At 53.8% G+C, this 16620-nt stretch overlaps 3 protein-coding genes across 3 annotated transcripts; 1 reads left to right on the top strand and 2 right to left on the bottom strand.

The window, feature by feature from the left end:
- Positions 1-3369: 3369 nt before the first annotated feature.
- On the top strand, positions 3370-4978 carry SPSK_00502 (uncharacterized protein; the record flags this gene model as incomplete). Its single annotated transcript, XM_016727470.1, has 3 exons — positions 3370-3460; positions 3563-3669; positions 3746-4978. The coding sequence occupies 3 exons, from the start codon at positions 3370-3372 to the stop codon at positions 4976-4978; spliced, it is 1431 nt and encodes a 476-aa protein (XP_016582703.1).
- Positions 4979-5419: 441 nt separating this feature from the next.
- SPSK_00433 (phosphoketolase) lies at positions 5420-7903 on the bottom strand (the record flags this gene model as incomplete). The annotated part of the gene is made up of 1 exon (XM_016727402.1): positions 5420-7903. The coding sequence occupies one exon, from the start codon at positions 7901-7903 to the stop codon at positions 5420-5422; it is 2484 nt and encodes an 827-aa protein (XP_016582702.1).
- Positions 7904-11061: 3158 nt separating this feature from the next.
- On the bottom strand, positions 11062-15800 carry SPSK_00372 (ubiquitin-specific protease UBP2; the record flags this gene model as incomplete). The annotated part of the gene is made up of 4 exons (XM_016727341.1): positions 11062-13340; positions 13413-13806; positions 13915-15548; positions 15620-15800. 4 exons carry the CDS (start codon positions 15798-15800, stop codon positions 11062-11064), a joined length of 4488 nt encoding a protein of 1495 aa, XP_016582701.1.
- Positions 15801-16620: the final 820 nt, after the last annotated feature.

Raw genomic sequence — 16620 nt, 5'->3', positions numbered from 1 at the left:
TAAAATCTTCGGGAATCTAAAAGGAGGGTCTTGTCGGTAGGCGCGCGTAAGAGCTGTGAAGTGCGGGAGAGTGAGAGTGGTTGGGAGCACCTAACGCTGAAGGCGGAAGAGGTGCAGGAGGCCGAGGTGAGGTGAAGCGACGCCAACGCGCTCGGAGAGCGGTCAGTAGTGACGAAGGGACAGCAAGTGTCGTGGTCTGGAGCAAGCGTCGGAGCGGTGGTGCGGTCATCAAAGGGTCGAAAAAGGGATTGGCAAGCCCTGCATGCAGTAGGCTGGCGGGCGGGTTGCATATGCAGGCGGTCAAGAGGGGACGACTCGAACGGTTGGCAGGGAGGCTGGAACGGATTGAAGGGGAAAATTTTTTGGATTTTGGATTTGAGATGGCGAAAATGAAAACAAAATATTAAGCACCGAATCGGAACCGGGAATTGACTCGTATGGTTTGGGTTGAGATTGGGGTGGCGCCTTCCGTTGTTATGTTTGGACGTTGCAAGACGAGACGAAAAGGAAAGAGCGAAACGCAGGTCAGAACCCCGGTTAATTTGGCAATTGCCTGGTAGGTGCACGACCCTCAACGAATTGAAAAGGACCCGCGTCCCAGCAAAAAAGCAGGCAAGGCTCCAGTGAAATGGAGATTTGGACAATAAAAATTGTCCACTCGATGCTGTTTCGAGCACGACAGACCTGCTCCGTGATACGCAGCGCGCAGGCCAAGTTGAAACCAGGCAGAAAAAGTCGTCCGATTATGTGAGAGAGAGGGAAGGAGCAACGGACGGAAAATAGGATCATAAGTCAAAGTTCAAAGATACAACAGAGGAAGCGACGACGGGGAAAGGGGCGGGAAACAGGCAACTGATCTGGATCCCTCAAAGAACGAAGAAAGAGCGATCGATGGTGGGCGGTGAGGGACAGACGGAGGGCGGCAGTTCATTTCACAACGATGCGTTTTAAGACACGCTAAAAGTCATCACGCGACGCGCCTCGGGTACAGCATTCTAGCCCTTCGACATCTTCAATTTCAGACATTCGGTGCTCAAAGTCAAGCGGGGAGAGTAGCTGGCATACAGCAGCGAAGACTCGCGTTTTCTAACGCTTGGATGGAGGCTTGTTATTGCACTAAAGCCGCTAACATGTCTCGGCAGCTAAGTTGGTGAGAAAGCGATGGAAGCTGTTCGTTCATTAATGTGTTATTGTGTTTTTCTCAGGAGGGGTTGCAGTTTGATTGGTGGCATTTTGGTAGCCTCTAGGGGGGAAAAGAGTAGTTAAGCAAACGGCGGCGGACTTTGAAATTATGGCAAAATTAAAGGAAAGGGGAGTATACAGAGAGACGAGATATCTAGCACTATATACATAATATAAGAAAGGAAAACAAAAGAAGGAACGAGAACAAATTGAACAGAAACAAAAATAAGATTTGAGAGGAAGTACTGCTTATCATAAATACAGACCAGTGCTTTCATCACGCTGTGTCGTTCCATGCTTTACTCTCTTCCTCTGTATCACGGGACGTCCGTTTTAACAGTTCACCATGCCATGGCGCGAGCACCCAGGATGGAAATACTGGCCAGTATCAGGCCAACGCGGAAGACCACACACAGCGAATCGTTGTAAGCGGCGAGGGCCGCACGTCGGATTGGCGGCGGGCACATGCTTGCACGCTTCGGTAGCACCCGTGTTTTGGTTCTGCTGCGGCGTCAACAACAGGCCGGAAATGGCGTCGAGGCGATGCGTCAAGCTGGTTGTCAAGCTTCATTCTGGCCGACCGACGTGAAGATGGTACCCAAGAGTTGCTGGCCAAAGAACTTGAGCGACGCGCCGACGGCGACATCAGGACGCGGCAACACATCTGGGCGGCCAAATTTGGTGCCTTGGCCCAGAAGCCAAAGCCAAACCCACACAGCTTAACGAAGAAGAGCTGTCACGTACAGTAGGCCAGCATATAGGCTGTCCGTACCAGCCAATATCACCAGCGGAGTTGACGTCGTTGGTAATCTTTTGGGATGGTGGTCGAGACAATGAGACGATCCTAGACAATATACAATCGAGTTGCCGAGTAGTCGTCATGGCGGTTAGGTGGACCAGCGGGCTTGCTTTGGTCTTGCTCTGGCTTTGGTTCCTGGCTTTGCATGTCGGCGGCTGAGCTGACTTGGCAGGCCATGGTTATCTCGCTCGTAGTTTCAAGAAACGGAACTCGGTTCATCTTTCGTCTTGAAGGCGAATACAGCCTTTGGGAGACATGTTTAAGGGATAAGACAAGAGGAGAAGGTGTCAGCAGGTGGGACGAGATATTAACATAAAATATAATGGTTGAAGAGTTCCTGTGTGAGGGTCCAGAGCAGATTGTCAAAAGAAGGAAATAAAGCTATATAGGGAATAAGACTGGTTTGATAGAAGCAGCTCTGGTGATAGCACGCGATTTAATGATGGAAAAAGAGGCCATAAACACAAACTCAGCTTTGCCCACAAAACCCGGGAGGATGACTATGAAGAGGCGCCAAAACGACGCAACACCGCGAAATAAAAACAAGTACAGCACACCCCAGTATCGTCGAGATACGACATTGTTTGAGGCCCCAACAGGTCTCGGCGTGCAGAGCCTCCGTGTAAGTGCTCGTCTGATATTACGGGGAGTTGTATATCGGGTCTGTACTTTCCTAATTGGGATGCGTAGCGAGTATTTCAGCCGTCCGTACAAAGTGGGTCCACCAGGTAAGACGCCGAATTTTGAGGTGGAGGATTCGATAGTCCGTAAGTTGAGCTTTACTGTAGGCATTATAAAACTGCACGGAAAAAGTAACATGGACCCTACACATACAGCCATACTCGAGAGAACCTTGGTTTCCCCCCCCTGGCGACTTGCGTTTGCTTTACACGCCGGTTCCTGGCTCCTGAACTGTTGGCACGTGGCATTGGACGCCCGCATGCATGAATTTGCGAGACCTGCTCTATATGTCCGTATGTCTCCTACATATGACCATATTTTGAAATACTTATCAAGATGTAAGCCAATTTATAAATTGCTACTATCCAATAGTTCTGTGACTGGTTGGGGCCTACTCGCTCCTTCCTTTGGTTTATTTCAGACAGAGCTCTTTGTGCTGCTGCCCCACTCTAGCACCCGCGCCTGCCAATTGTGCCTCAGCTATGACGCAAGCTGCTACTGTGGCGGGCAAACTAACAGGCTGTGCCTTTCTTCTGTATGGCAGGAGCTCTTGCCATGTAATTACCATCTGCCTCTCTTTCTTCTCCTGCAATCCTCCATTTATTATCGCAACCTCCTCTCGCGGCAGACGCCCGCCGACATACCTTTTTCTCTGCGATCTACAGCGCAGCACTGCTCTCCGAAACGCATCCACCGTCTCCGCCACCATGCCACCGCCCACCAAGGAGGAGCTCCTGGACTTTTCGCGATTCGATGCGAATGCCATCCTGCGAGGCGCCCAACTGACGTTTGTCGGAGGTACGAAACTTGGCGATTAAAAAAAGACGGAGAAAAACAAAAGAAAATCTTCGGATGAGAAAGAAGAAGCGCGAGGAAAAAATCCTACTGACTGCTCCATAGCCCAGCGTGCTCTGCAGAATCCGAATCTCTGGACAACCCAACACTACCGCCAAGCGGCCATTGCTGTTGCCTGCGGCATCGCCATTCGCATTCTAATTGAGATACCGGTTCGTTTCGTCTATGTTTTGGCGGCACACGCGTACCTACCGACCTTTTGTGCGCTGACTCCAATTCTCTCTCCAGATTGTCCTCCTCAAGATCTCGCTCTGGTTCCTCTCCTTCGTCGTCCGCCTCGACGTTGCCACCTGGGACGATGCGCTCTACGACGGCCTGCGCTTCCTCCAGGAATATGTCTTGCAGGTCCCACTCTTCCTCATGACCCTCATGCGCCACATTACACCTGCCATGGACGAACTCTTTATGCAGTCGCTGCACTGGGTCGACTACACCTACGCCCAGAAGCACGCCCGCGACGAAGCCGCCGTCACCCTCGTCGATCCCCGTCACCGCTACAACGAAAACCTCCGCGCATATGAACCGGTCAGCAGACATCACCGCCCGACAAACACCGCTTCGTCGTCGTCGGCTGCCATTGAATCGAAGCTGGGCATGCTGAGCCCTGGGAAAAGGGGCGTGGCTCGCTTCTTGTGGCGTTTCGGGCGCAAGGCTGCCATCTCCCTCGCCATCTTTGCGCTGTCCTACGTGCCGATTGTAGGCCGCTTCGTGCTGCCCGCCACCAGCTTCTACACCTTCCGCCGTGCCGTTGGCCTGGGTCCTGCTGCACTCATTTTCGGCTCTGGCCTTTTCCTGCCCCGCCGCTACTTGGTCGTCTTTCTCCAGACCTACTACGGCCAGCGCAGCCTCATGCGTGAGCTGCTGGGCCCCTACTTTTCGCGTGTCCACTTCTCGGCAAACCAGAAGCGCAACTGGTTCCGCAGCCGCGAGGGTATTTTATTTGGTTTTGGCGCCGGTTTCTACGTACTGCTGCGCGTGCCCCTCGTCGGCGTGCTCATCTACGGCGTCGCCGAAGCCTCCACGGCCTACCTAGTCACCAAAATCACCGACCCGCCACCGGGCCAGGATGCCGTTGCAGCGCCTTCATCCAAAGCCGCCGGTGCGATGGTGGCGTCCTTTGCCGACAGTCAGCAGACGTGGCACAATAAGAAGGCATTCCTCGAGCTGGCGCTCGACAATCTGGATGCGCTTCAGCAGCAGCGCCGTGCCGGAGCGACAGGTGCTGCGGCCTACTCGGCCGACCCAGACCGGCCCATTGGTGGTGGTGGTGGTAGTAGTAGTAGTCACATCAGTAGCGGCCCATTTAACCCGGCTCAACCGCCACAGCCGGAACAGCAGCCCGTGGTGGCTTCGGGCGCCCAGGTCTGGAACATCGACCCCGACCGGCCGAGTGTCCAGCAGCGCTCCCACGCTGGCGGCAACAGTGATGAAGCCGACCCACCGCCGCCATATTCAATCTGAGTTTTTGTGACGAACAGGTGACAGTCTACGAGATCTGACTGACGAAAGATGAGCGTGGAGGAGGATGGAATAAAATACAGGCCTGGAAATGGAATATTAAAGTTTTTAGGTAGCAAATGGCGCTTCCAAAATTATTTAACAGGGGGAGAGCTTACGTTTTTTTACTATTATTATTACTATTATTTATATGCTGTAAACACGTCGTTTCAATTTGACACTTTAGAGACGATAAATTATTTACCTCATTATATGAGGCGTTTGCAACTCAAATCCATCAGTTTGATCCGTCCGTGTAGGACTAGAATGTAATGTGTAAAAAAGACAGGATAGGACAAAACAAGATACAAGCAACGAGCAATCAAGATGGACGCCATTCCCGCTACCCTTTGTAGTTTTCTACAAAGTCTATTTCTCTTTCGTTCGTTACCCCCCCACCCGGTCTTAGTTGGACAGCTTGGTCACGGTCTTGTTCCACAGAGACGTGTTGCGCGGCCAAGTCCAGTTGGTCCAGATGGCAGGGTCGGCGCCGGTCTCAAAAGCCTCATTGCGAGCGGAAATCTGATTGTTGAGAAGGTCCTGGCGCGCCGCCGCCCCGCGGTTGTGCAGATGCGGCATGCGGTCAATGGCATCGATGGCTAGGCTAAAGCGGTCCGTCTGGTTGCGGATGGCCAGCTCCAGCGGCGTGTCGATGTTGCCCTTTTCCTTGTAGCCACGCACGTGTATGTTGTGGGAGCCAGGGCGCTTGTAGGTAAGGCGGTGCACCAGCCATGGGTACGAGTGGAAGTTGAAGATGATGGGCTTGTCATCCGTGAACAGAGCCTTGAATTCCCGGTCCGTCAGACCGTGCGGGTGGTCAACATGACTAATAAGCTTGAAAAGATCCACGACATTGACGAAGCGAATCTTGAGCTCAGGGAAGTGGTTGAGCAGCAGATCGACGGCGGCCAGCGCTTCATGCGTGCTGATGTCACCGCACGATGCCATGACGAGGTCCGGTTCCTCGCCGGCGTCGGTGCTGAAGTCGGGCCAGATACCGATGCCCTTGCTGCAGTGCTCGACAGCCGCCTCCATGGAAAGGAACTGCAGGTGCTCCTGCTTGTCGGACACAACAACGTTGACATAGTTGGAAGAGCGCAGGCAGTGGTCCATGACCGACAAAAGACAGTTGCCGTCCGGTGGGAGGTAGATGCGCACGACCTCGGGGCTCTTGTTGGCCACGACGTCGAGGAAGCCGGGATCCTGGTGCGTGAAGCCGTTGTGATCCTGGCGCCAGACGACGGCAGTCAGCAGGATGTTGAGCGACGCCACCTTGACGCGCCACTCGACCTCAAGACACTTCTCGATCCACTTGCAGTGCTGGTTGACCATGGAGTCGATGACGTGGATGAAGGGCTCGTAGCTGTTGAGCAGGCCGTGGCGGCCACTGAGAACGTAGCCCTCGAGCCAGCCCTCGACCGTGTGCTCCGACAGGATCTCCATGACGCGTCCAGCGGGGGCCAGGTTACCACCGTCCTTGTCCTCCTCGAAGTAGTCGCCCAGCCAGACCTTCTTGCCACTCGCATAGACACCGGCCAATTTGTTGGACTCGGTCTCGTCAGGGCCGAACAAGCGGAAGTTGGTCTGGTTGGCAGCGATCACATCGCGCAGGAACGTGGACAGCCGGGCCATACTACCGTCGCGCGTGGCACCGGGCTTGTCGACCTTGGCAGCGTAGTCGCGGAACGCGGGCAAATTGAGCGGCTTCTTGAGGATGCCGCCGTTGGCCACCGGGTTGGCACTCATGCGGCGGTTGCCCTTGGGGCAAATGGCGTCGCGGAGCTCGCCGCTGATGTGGCCCTCCTTGCCGAACAGGCGCTCTGGCTCGTAGCTGCGCATCCACTTCTCGAGAATCTCGAGGTGCTTGGGGTTCTCGTGCACGTCCGTGATGGGGACCTGGTGGGCGCGCCAGAAACCGGCGAGGTAGTGCTCGTCGATCTTGCGCGGGCCAGTCCAGCCCTTGGGTGTGCGCAGGATGACCATGGGCCACCGGGCACGCTTGGCGACGCCCGTGCTGCGGGCCTCCTCTTGGATGGCGCGGATGTCGAGGACGCACTGTTCGAGTGTGGCAGCCATGGCCTGGTGCATGGACTCCACCTCGTCGCCCTCGACAAAGTACGGCTTGTAGCCGTAGCCGATGAAGAGCGACTCGAGCTCCTCGTGGCTGATACGGGCCAGCACGGTAGGATTGTTGATCTTGTAGCCGTTCAGGTGCAGCACGGGTAGCACGGCGCCGTCCGTGATGGGGTTGAGGAACTTGTTGCTGTGCCACGACGTGGCCAAAGGACCGGTCTCAGCCTCGCCGTCACCGACCATGGTGAGGGCGATGAGGTTCGGGTGGTCGAAGACGGTGCCGTAGGCATGCGAAATGGAATAGCCCAACTCACCACCCTCGTGGATGCTGCCCGGAGTCTCGGGCGTGGCGTGCGAGCCAACGCCGCCGGGGAAGGAGAAGTACTTGAAAAACTTCTGCATGCCCTCGGGGTCCTCAGACTTTTCGGGGTAGACTTCGGAGTAGGTACCCTCGAGGTAGGCCTGGGACAGCACGGCAGGGGCGCCGTGGCCGGGGCCGGACACAAAGAAGGCATCCAAGTCGTACTTCTTGATCAGGCGGTTGAAGTGCATGTATGTGAAAATCTGGCCCGGGGCGGAGCCAAAGTGGCCCAAAAGACGGGCCTTGACCTGGTCGATCTTGAGAGGCTCGCGCAGCAAGGGATTGCTGCGCAGGTAGATCATGCCGAGCGACAGATAGAGGCTCGCGGAGAAGAAGTCATCATACTGCTTGATCTGCTCGGGGCTGAGGGGCTTGCCAGAGACGGTCGACCGGGCAGGACCAAAGGGGCGGATGGCCTCCGTGTCGACCTTGATCGTCAGATCTGTCGAAACCATGATCGGTCTGGCGCAATCAGTGTTAGTGACGTCATCTGAAGATTTCATTCGAAAGGAAGCTTTCAAACCCAGCAAAAGAGTCAATTTTTCAGATGCATTGTGTGAACATACGGATTGGACGAAACGGACGTTGTGAGGTGTAGAGTGACGTAATGTCTATTGGTCTCCTGACGACACTCGTGAGGAGGTCGAGGAGAGCGGATGAAGAGTCGATTGCGTGTCTGGGCTCAATTGAAAGAGGAAGAGAAGCCTGGAAGAAGAAATCAACAAAAAGAAAAAGAGACCGAAAGTAGACGGAAGGGCGAGGAACTTGTCTTAATATACGCTGACACGGACGGCGAGGAGGAGGCGAGGGAGGGGAAGAGCTCTTGCCATTATTACGAGAAAGGACACAAACAAATAGCTGATGTCAGAGACAGCAGTTGCTACCCACTTTGGGGAAGCTACGGAAGCCGCGACAGCTCGATGCCTTGTAGCTGGCGCACTAGCAACACGTGGTGTGTGTAAGTGACGGAAAGAGAGACCGGGCTACAAGGGCATCTGAGGAAGCTGCTTCCCTGCCAGACCGTACCAGCTTTTGCACCGCATCCAGTAAGAGGAAGAGTAGACCTAATCGGGAGCACTAGCTACTTCGTAGGCATGTATCAAACTACTTGGAGATACATGCCATCCTCAATACTGTCGCGCCCTGTTACCTGTGCTGCGTAGTTTCTTTTTCTTTATAACTTTGCTCCTGTGTGTCTCCCATGATCGCCATGGCCTTGCACCTGCGGTCCTACTTCTTGGAGTACAGCGCCTTTGTTCGTAAAACCGGCGGGCAAAAGACACTATCGCCTGGTAGTGCTCTACCCATATGAGACAGCACGTTCCAGTCGCACTCGCCAGGCACCGTCGAGATTGCGGAGTGGGCCAGGCATTGGCGACTGACAGAGACATATGCTCGCAAGAGAGCCTTAATTCATGGCCGTTAGGAGAGCTGCTCGTTCCTTCCCACCAGGGACAATGCAAGAGGAGAGCTCAGGTATGAGGATTTTGGCGCGGGCCGCTGAGTAACTGGGACAGAAAGAGGAAGGCGCAAGCCAGGCACCCGTTTCTTTCGGCGCATTCTAACGTATTTCTGGGCAGGCGCCATAAAACCGTTTCGAGCACACACATTATCTAGAAGCAAAGGATTTGAGACGGTACAAAGTGAATGTAAAGCTGAACTTTCTCCACAGAGCTCTGTCGCACACATACTGCGTGGAATATATTGCAAAGACGTTGGAGAAGGTCGAAAAGTGGGGTTTCTTACAGGGGTAAGGGGCATCATAGATTCAAGAAACTTGCATGGCTCGCGTGTGTTGGCATCAGGCGTTTACGAAAAGGAGCGAGATGGTGGGAAGAGGAGGGGCAACAAGCGGGTGGCCGGTCTTTCCGACCGTACAACATACTGTTCAGACGTCGCTCGATCTTATCAGAGTCCGTCTCCTCCACACGTTGCAGAAAGCAATCGATCAGGTTAAGGGCCTTTCTGGACGACCGGAATTGCAGTCGCGGACACAGAGACACTCGCCGCCGCAGCCCTGTTGCTCGTCTCGGGAGCAGACACGCATCGTGCACATCATTTCTTTCCGACGGAGGACCCCGGAGACCACGTCGTTTACGTATTCCGTGATCTTCCAGGCCCGTGAAATTTCGTCTTCGACTTTGTCTCTCTTCTCTTTGCATCTCTCATACTCAATGCACAGGTGTCCCACGCTCAAATTAATAGCGAAGCTCAGGCAATGCATCGTATCATGTGGTCACATTTCCAGACGGCAGTTGTCCCGTCCAGTTGTAATTCGGGAAGGACCTGGCCGAAAGAACGCTCTCGGCTGCGACCGAGAAATGGTCCTTTTGGAGCCAACTGGCCGGTCTAGACGCATGGCAGGCCTGGCAATAGGAAAGGCCGAGAAAGGAGACGATGAGATGCAGAGCAGAATGGTCCGATTAAAGCGATACGAAGTGTGGTGTCGTATGTAGGAGAGTCTGCCACTGCCAGGATAAGGGACGACAAATTAATAGGCCACGGCCCAGATGCGCGGCTGGTGTGGTGTGGTTTTACAAGTGGCCTGTCTGATGGGCCGATTGAGATGTGGTAAGTTTGGGACGCATCAGAGTGGGGGTTATGCAAGGCGACATGCAGGAGGCTGGCAGGCCAGGCACGTCTTGTGCTGGTCCAGCGCCCTCACTTTGCGTCAATGGCCAATCAGTTGGCCTCGATCGTGGCAGCTCGACGTGAGGAAGAACAAAACAACAAAGCAACGGAGAAACAAAGTGGCTGCCCGTGCCCCTGAGTAAGCCTCCGTCTCGAATGGGCGCGCCATCTCCCGCTTCCAAGGCTCTGAACGATAAGCTGTAAGACGGCACAAAAAGCAAAGCATAGAACACACAAAGATGTCAGCACAATGATGCGCCTGGGAAAGAATGGAACTTGCTGTCCGACGTACGTCGGAGCCAGGCCAATACCACAAATTTGTGAAATTGTTCGACGGCGGGGCAGCCACTAGTGAGAGTGGGTTTGGCCACCATGTCTACCAACGGCCACCCTCGCTCCGATGTTCCGTGCGCCGTACTGTTCCTGCTCCAACGTACGCCGTGCTTCTATGTTCGCAATGACACGAAAGAACATTCGTAACTCGCATCTGCCAAGCTCAGGGACCCAGATACTGGGCGGCTCACCATGTGGAGAGTATCACTGTCGCGTCTGTTAATAGTATCGGCGCTCGCGCCTTCATTTCGCCGACAGTCACCAAAGGAGCTTCTTGTGACGCAATCTATTTCGCTATCGATGCAGGCTGCGGTTTTGGACAATAGTATCTATGGATAATGTACTGGGTATGTCTCGTTCGTGTTTCGCTCCTCTGGTATTGGTCTAGTCTAGTCTTGCTTTTTGTCGCTGCTGGTTTTCCGACGGGGCAGGAACTTTTTGAGCTGCACCTTGGCCTTTTGTAGGGAACTTATTTTCTGCTTTCGAGGAGGAGCTGCAGATTTCTGGTTAGCAAGATCCTGCTTCGCATTTTGATGATAGGGACATGGTAAAATATACATTCTCCGGCCGTACGCTGTGGCTTGACGCCTTTCACATTATACTGAGGATTGGCTGCGTTCTACGCAGTTTTCTTGGCAGGCAGGCTATACTACTTCGTCTGCCCATCGCTAATTGGCGTCGATGCGCGAACCTGTACAAGAGCCTGCTGTTGAAGCGTTTTGCCATCGCTTTGGCCATCGAGGCCGCCGATTGATGGGTCTTCAGGCTCGCCTTCTTCCTGCAGGGGCGTTATGAGACGGTGTGACTCGGAATTGTTTCCTGGCGGGGCTGGTGTCGTCTCGGGAATCGTCGGCAGCAACCGGGGCTGCGGTCGTGGTGGAGCCGGAGGTACGGCCGGTGACGGTGAGCGCTCTTTCCGGAGAGAAACTCCCACATACTTTTCGACATCCGATGCTCGCACGTATGCCAGGTAGTAGGGTTCGCCTCCGTTGGACAGTTCGGCCATGACGGCATCCGTGTTTGCAAATTCCTTGACAGCCTTGTCGTTATACTTGCGCCACAGGCCCCGCTCAAAGTCGTAAATCCACACCCAGTAGTGGCCGGCTTTTCCAGTGTTTCCAGAGTGGCAGATGACCGCATGCAGTAGATACTTGTTTTGCGGCGCCTTCAGGTCGGCAAAAAGTCCTTCCAATTCCTGCTCATACTCTGCCCGTATTTGTTGCACATTGCGCATGATGTCGTTGCAATGAAGCACACTGTCCTGCTGCGCCCAGCTGTTCTGAACATCTTCTCTGGTTAGGTGGCGCGCTCCATCTAGGAGCTGTTTAGTTGCGTCGTTGCTCCATCTCTGGTCAAGGGTTGTGTCCACTTGTGTCTCTACTTCCTGGCCTTGGCCTGAAAGGACTGCTGAGAGCTCGAAAACGACGTCGTTCTCGCGCAACAGCTCTTTGACATCGTCATCGATCATATCATAATCCCCGTCATCACTGTCGAATTCGTTATCGGAAGACGCGCCTGCCCTTTCGAGGTCATCGTGGGTGTTCTTCTTCTCCGCGTGTTGGTGCAGGTGCTCGTTGACAATCATGTCAGTATACGCAGCAGCCTTACCCACGGCATCCGGTAGGAAACTAATATAAGGACTTTCGCCGTTGGGGCCCTTCAACGACCGAATCCGTTCTTGGATATTCCACGCGTGGCGACGTCTGTTAAACAGATCGGATCCCTCGTCACAGTCCATGAACTGGTCCAGATGCAGGGCCTGAGGGATGTCGACTAAACTCTTGTTTTTCGTACCATCTCCTTTAGAACGCTGAATGTGAATGTGTAAGATTGGCGGCAAGTCCACGATCGATGTGAACCGCTCGTACCAAGTGCCCTGAGTGATGAATTCGCGCTGGAAGCTGTTGCTAAGTGCCTGCAGCAAACCGATCTTCTTGTCTTCCGCAGGAAACGCTGTCACCCAGCGGTTTGGCGCAACCTGACGGTTGTAGGATCCGTTGCGGTCGGACCGGCTATACGTCGCACTTGTCCAGAAAAAGGTGTCGGTGATCGGATCACGTTGCACGCCCGTGGCGACATCTTCACCTGTCGCCTTCACGGATGCACGCAAATGGCTGATGATGTTGCCCATGACTTCTTCGACGTCCTGCTGGTCAGTTCCTTTAACGGTGGTATCCTCCAGCGCGTACTCGATGATCGATTCCACGGAGGGTTCGGCTACCGGCGGTGGATCGAACACAGTCTGGATAGCCCCAGGAACGGTCTGCTGAAGGTGGCTGTCAGAGGTTGTGAACGGTGCAGACCCGTCACTGATCATCGCTGTTTCGACCCCGGTATCACTCATCGTCACCTCGCGTGAGGCTGATGCGTTCTCATCTTCCACCTGCTCGGCGTGCACCACTATGGGCATATCGCTGGTGGCAGTATCCTCCTGAAATTCTTCCATACTATCGCTCACAGGCGGGATGCTTTGCCAACCATCGTCTGCCGTAGATACACGCCGACTTTCACGCCGGCTTTGGCCCTGGGTCTCGGCCTTGTTCTCGATCATGGTCTCACTCTGATCAACGAGTGTCTGTGAGCTCCTGATACTGGTCGAGTCGGCGTCAGATGCAAGAACGGCGGCAGCGGCTTTCGGGGATGCAGGGGAGTTGGCATGCACGGAATTATTTTGGGGGGATCCGGAAACCGCTGCCGCATGGCGACGGGGGAGTGGTGGGGCAGGCGAGTTCGTCCTTTCTGTATTCGCGAGGTCAAACGACAACGAGTGATTTTCGGCATCGACATTTTTTGTGAGTAACTGCTTTCCGTCTGATACAAGTCTGGCCGAGTTCTTCAGTGCCGCAATTGCGAGGCGCTGTGTTGGAACCTCGTACACTTTGTCCGACTGTTGCATTTTGTCGAACAATGAGGACAACTGTTCGACGACTGTGTGGTGTTGATGTTAGTACACCTCAACTTAACAAGGGTTAAAAGGTGACCTGAAGAAGGGTAACAAACATTGTCGACCGGCATACGCCTCGCCCCTTTCTAGGTGAGCAGATCCTGGGTCAATTCGGCGATTTTGAAGGCTATCCTCCGTGCCTGGTAGGCCCAACTCGTCAAAGTTGTCAAGGATCTCGTGCACTGGTTTCACCGTATTAAAATATTGCAAAATGCTGTTCAAGTAGCACGTGTTCCTAATGTTTTCCAAGCCTGTGGGCAGTGATGGATCAAAGATCAGGTCCGTATCAGACATGGCGGTAACTGTACGACTGGAGAGGTCGACAGAAGAACGGCCTTTGTCTCCATTAAGAAAGTCCTGCGCGGCTGATGCGAGAAGCGGGTCGTCGCCACGTTCTTTGCTGATCTGTCTCAGTGCTGCAGCGACGAGATCGCGGTCTTTTTCGTTGGACTAGAGGTGCAAAGCAGTTTAGTAACAAAATATGACGAACAGGTACAAATAAAATGGGCGAATAAATCAAAGAGAGAGACAGAGGGGAAAAAACACAAAAAAACTTACAGCAATATTATACTGAGCTATGCTGACCATATAACTCGCGTCTGTGTCGTTTTGCGCGCCGAGATAGTTAAGAGCTTCCTCGTATGACATATCCTCCACCGCCATTTTTTGAAGATTCGGACTTTTTGTATGACGGGCAATGAGCAGGAGCTTTTCTCGAAAGTTGGATTTCTGTGATGGGTAGGCATCTGAGTTTGACAAAAATTTGGCCAGAACTTCATCGTCGCTCCTCTGGCCTTCTTCCAGGCCAAAGTAGTTGTATGCCTGGATTACTTTGTCGGTGTTTGATAGTTGGTGCGAAACTACTGTCGTTTGGGTGTCTTGAAGAGACCGCTCGGTCGCAAGGCGGATATCGTCCTCCTCTGATCCTGCCGGCAAAGAATCCTTAGGTTGGGCTGTGCGTATCGAGTCTAAGGACTGTATGCGAAGCTCAAGGTCCTCGTTATTCCGACCTTGAGCGAGACGCTTCAAACAGAGAAAGTAGTCGTCTTTCATCCGTGGATTTGTCTGGCTCTGACACGTAAAGGCATACCAGAAGTACCTTTCGTGCATGCGAGGAAACAAGCCAAGATCTGCGTAATCCGAAATGCGATACTCATTGTAGCCATAATCTGACGTCGCAAAGTCGCCAATATCGAGCGCATTGGTGATGAAGCTGATCGCGGCATTTGGCTTCATGTTTTGACTGTCCTTGCCAATGATGGTCTCGACCTCACTTTTAACGTCCTGGTAAAATGCAAGCTGCGATCCGGGGCGGGTAGGCCGTGTGATTGCTGGGCAAGGCACCTTCCACGCCCGGCTGTCTTCGTTGATGATCTCCTCAAACCCAAGATATGTGAGCAGTTCAGCGGCTTCGGGCCCGTTGCCGAACTGAATAAAAAACTTCTTGTTTCTTTGATCAATTTTCCGTTCGATCTCTGAGCCGTCTGGGTTCTTCTCGCTCCTGCCTTCAACGATGTCCCGCAAGTAGGCTCTGAGATACGCAAGCGCATTAGGCGTGACGTTGGCGACGTCTGCGAACCGTTCGGGCTCATCCTCCACGGCTCGTTTGAGGCGATTGCGTATGCCGTCGTGGTCGGTCAAATAGTCCAGGAGATGGTCGCTGAGGCGAGGGCTCGAAATTTCTACTATGAGTTTGAACGAGCACTTTTTCGAGGAGCAGGTGTACGTGCCCCTGCCATGGAACGGGTATAACTTGATGTCGATCGGCCTCGGCGCGCTCTTCTCAGTGAGCACATGAACGAGATGGTGAAACGGGTCGGTGTTGTTGCTGTTATTGCCACGAGTGGTACCGCACGACTGATTTTGCGTCCTGTCAATATAAAATGTAAAGTGATACCGGCAATTCTGGCAGACACATGCAAGAACTTCGTAGCACACGTTCCCGTCGGCGCGGAGTAGAGGCTGGCTCGATGGCGGCTCTCCCTGAAAGCTTTGGTGTCCTTTTAGAAGAAGCTCGTGACGCATGATAGGAGGTGTGGCATCGTCATAGTAGATACCGCCTTGCTTCCTGGCTTCCTCTCGGCGAAAAGCGTCACTCGCACAGCCTACATCTTGAAAGGTAGCGCCGGCGTTGAGGCCAGCTTCGAGCTCGCCAGAAACAAAATCCTGAAGCCATCGTGGTGCCAGGCGACCTACGCGGTATCAGTTCATGAGACGTATAACCAAACAAAATAAATTTCGCTCTGCACGGCGTGTCACGCACCTGGTTGACCCAAGTCTATATGGGATGTCTCCTCAACAAGGGGAAGCGGCACGGGGCCACGAGACCGAGTCCCCGGATAGGCAGGAGGATTCATGACTGCGCGTATTAGTGTCCGTTTCTTCTTACCGCCGTGGGCCTTCCTCGCGAAGAAAACCAGCTTTGCAGTCTCTGGAAAGACCATTGTGGGAATGGAGGGAGATGGTGCTTGGCGTGGTAGAGAAGTGCGTATGGGGATCACGCAAGGAGCCGCGGTGGTACATGGTAGAGGAGAAGCAGAGTGCATTGTTTATGTTGATACATCAGGAAGGCAACGACACAGACGAGGACGCGAACAACACCAGTGAGCAAGATAAAGGACAAAAATGTGACAACGGAAGGGAACAGAACGCCATGTAGTGGGCATATCAAAGACCAAGCAGGTAGCAAACAAACAAAAGACACGACAAGTATGTGTGCCGATGACGTGGAAATCCCACGGCTGGGATATTCAGAGAACATATCTTACCTTCTGGAGGACAGGCACAAAGGGTGCTGTACACATGGGACGGGCCAAAAGGCTAGCGGGCACTGCTGCAGGCAGCCGTAAATCGCAAAAAACAACGTTTTGTTCCGCAGCGATGGTAGAGAGCGCCCGTCGCCCCTTCGGCGTGCGGGCAATTTTTTATTCGGCTGCCTGGCGAGGGTCGGATACTGCCGGCGAGCAGATACAACCGCCCCAGGTGACGGACACTGAGCTCACTTTTGTCACAAGCGGGGTGTTGCCGGACGTGCACGAGAGGTCTTGAGCCAGCGAGCCGACGGTTTGGGCTGCGCTTATGCTGCAATCGGGAAGATGACGGCTGATGTACGAAAACGACGTACGAAAACGATGCTATTGCCACGCGCCAAAGGTGGCGATCAAGCGAGGGCGGCCAGCTGCAGCAGCTTACGACAAGGGGAGTTCGGACGCCAGAGTCGCGTATGGATGAATATAGATGCCGCATGAACTGGGATATATCGTG

This window comes from Sporothrix schenckii (genome assembly GCF_000961545.1).
Source record: "Sporothrix schenckii 1099-18 chromosome Unknown Cont49, whole genome shotgun sequence".
NCBI lineage: Eukaryota > Fungi > Ascomycota > Sordariomycetes > Ophiostomatales > Ophiostomataceae > Sporothrix > Sporothrix schenckii.
Note: the sequence above shows the minus strand (reverse complement) of the source record. Positions and strands in the feature narration are given on the sequence as shown.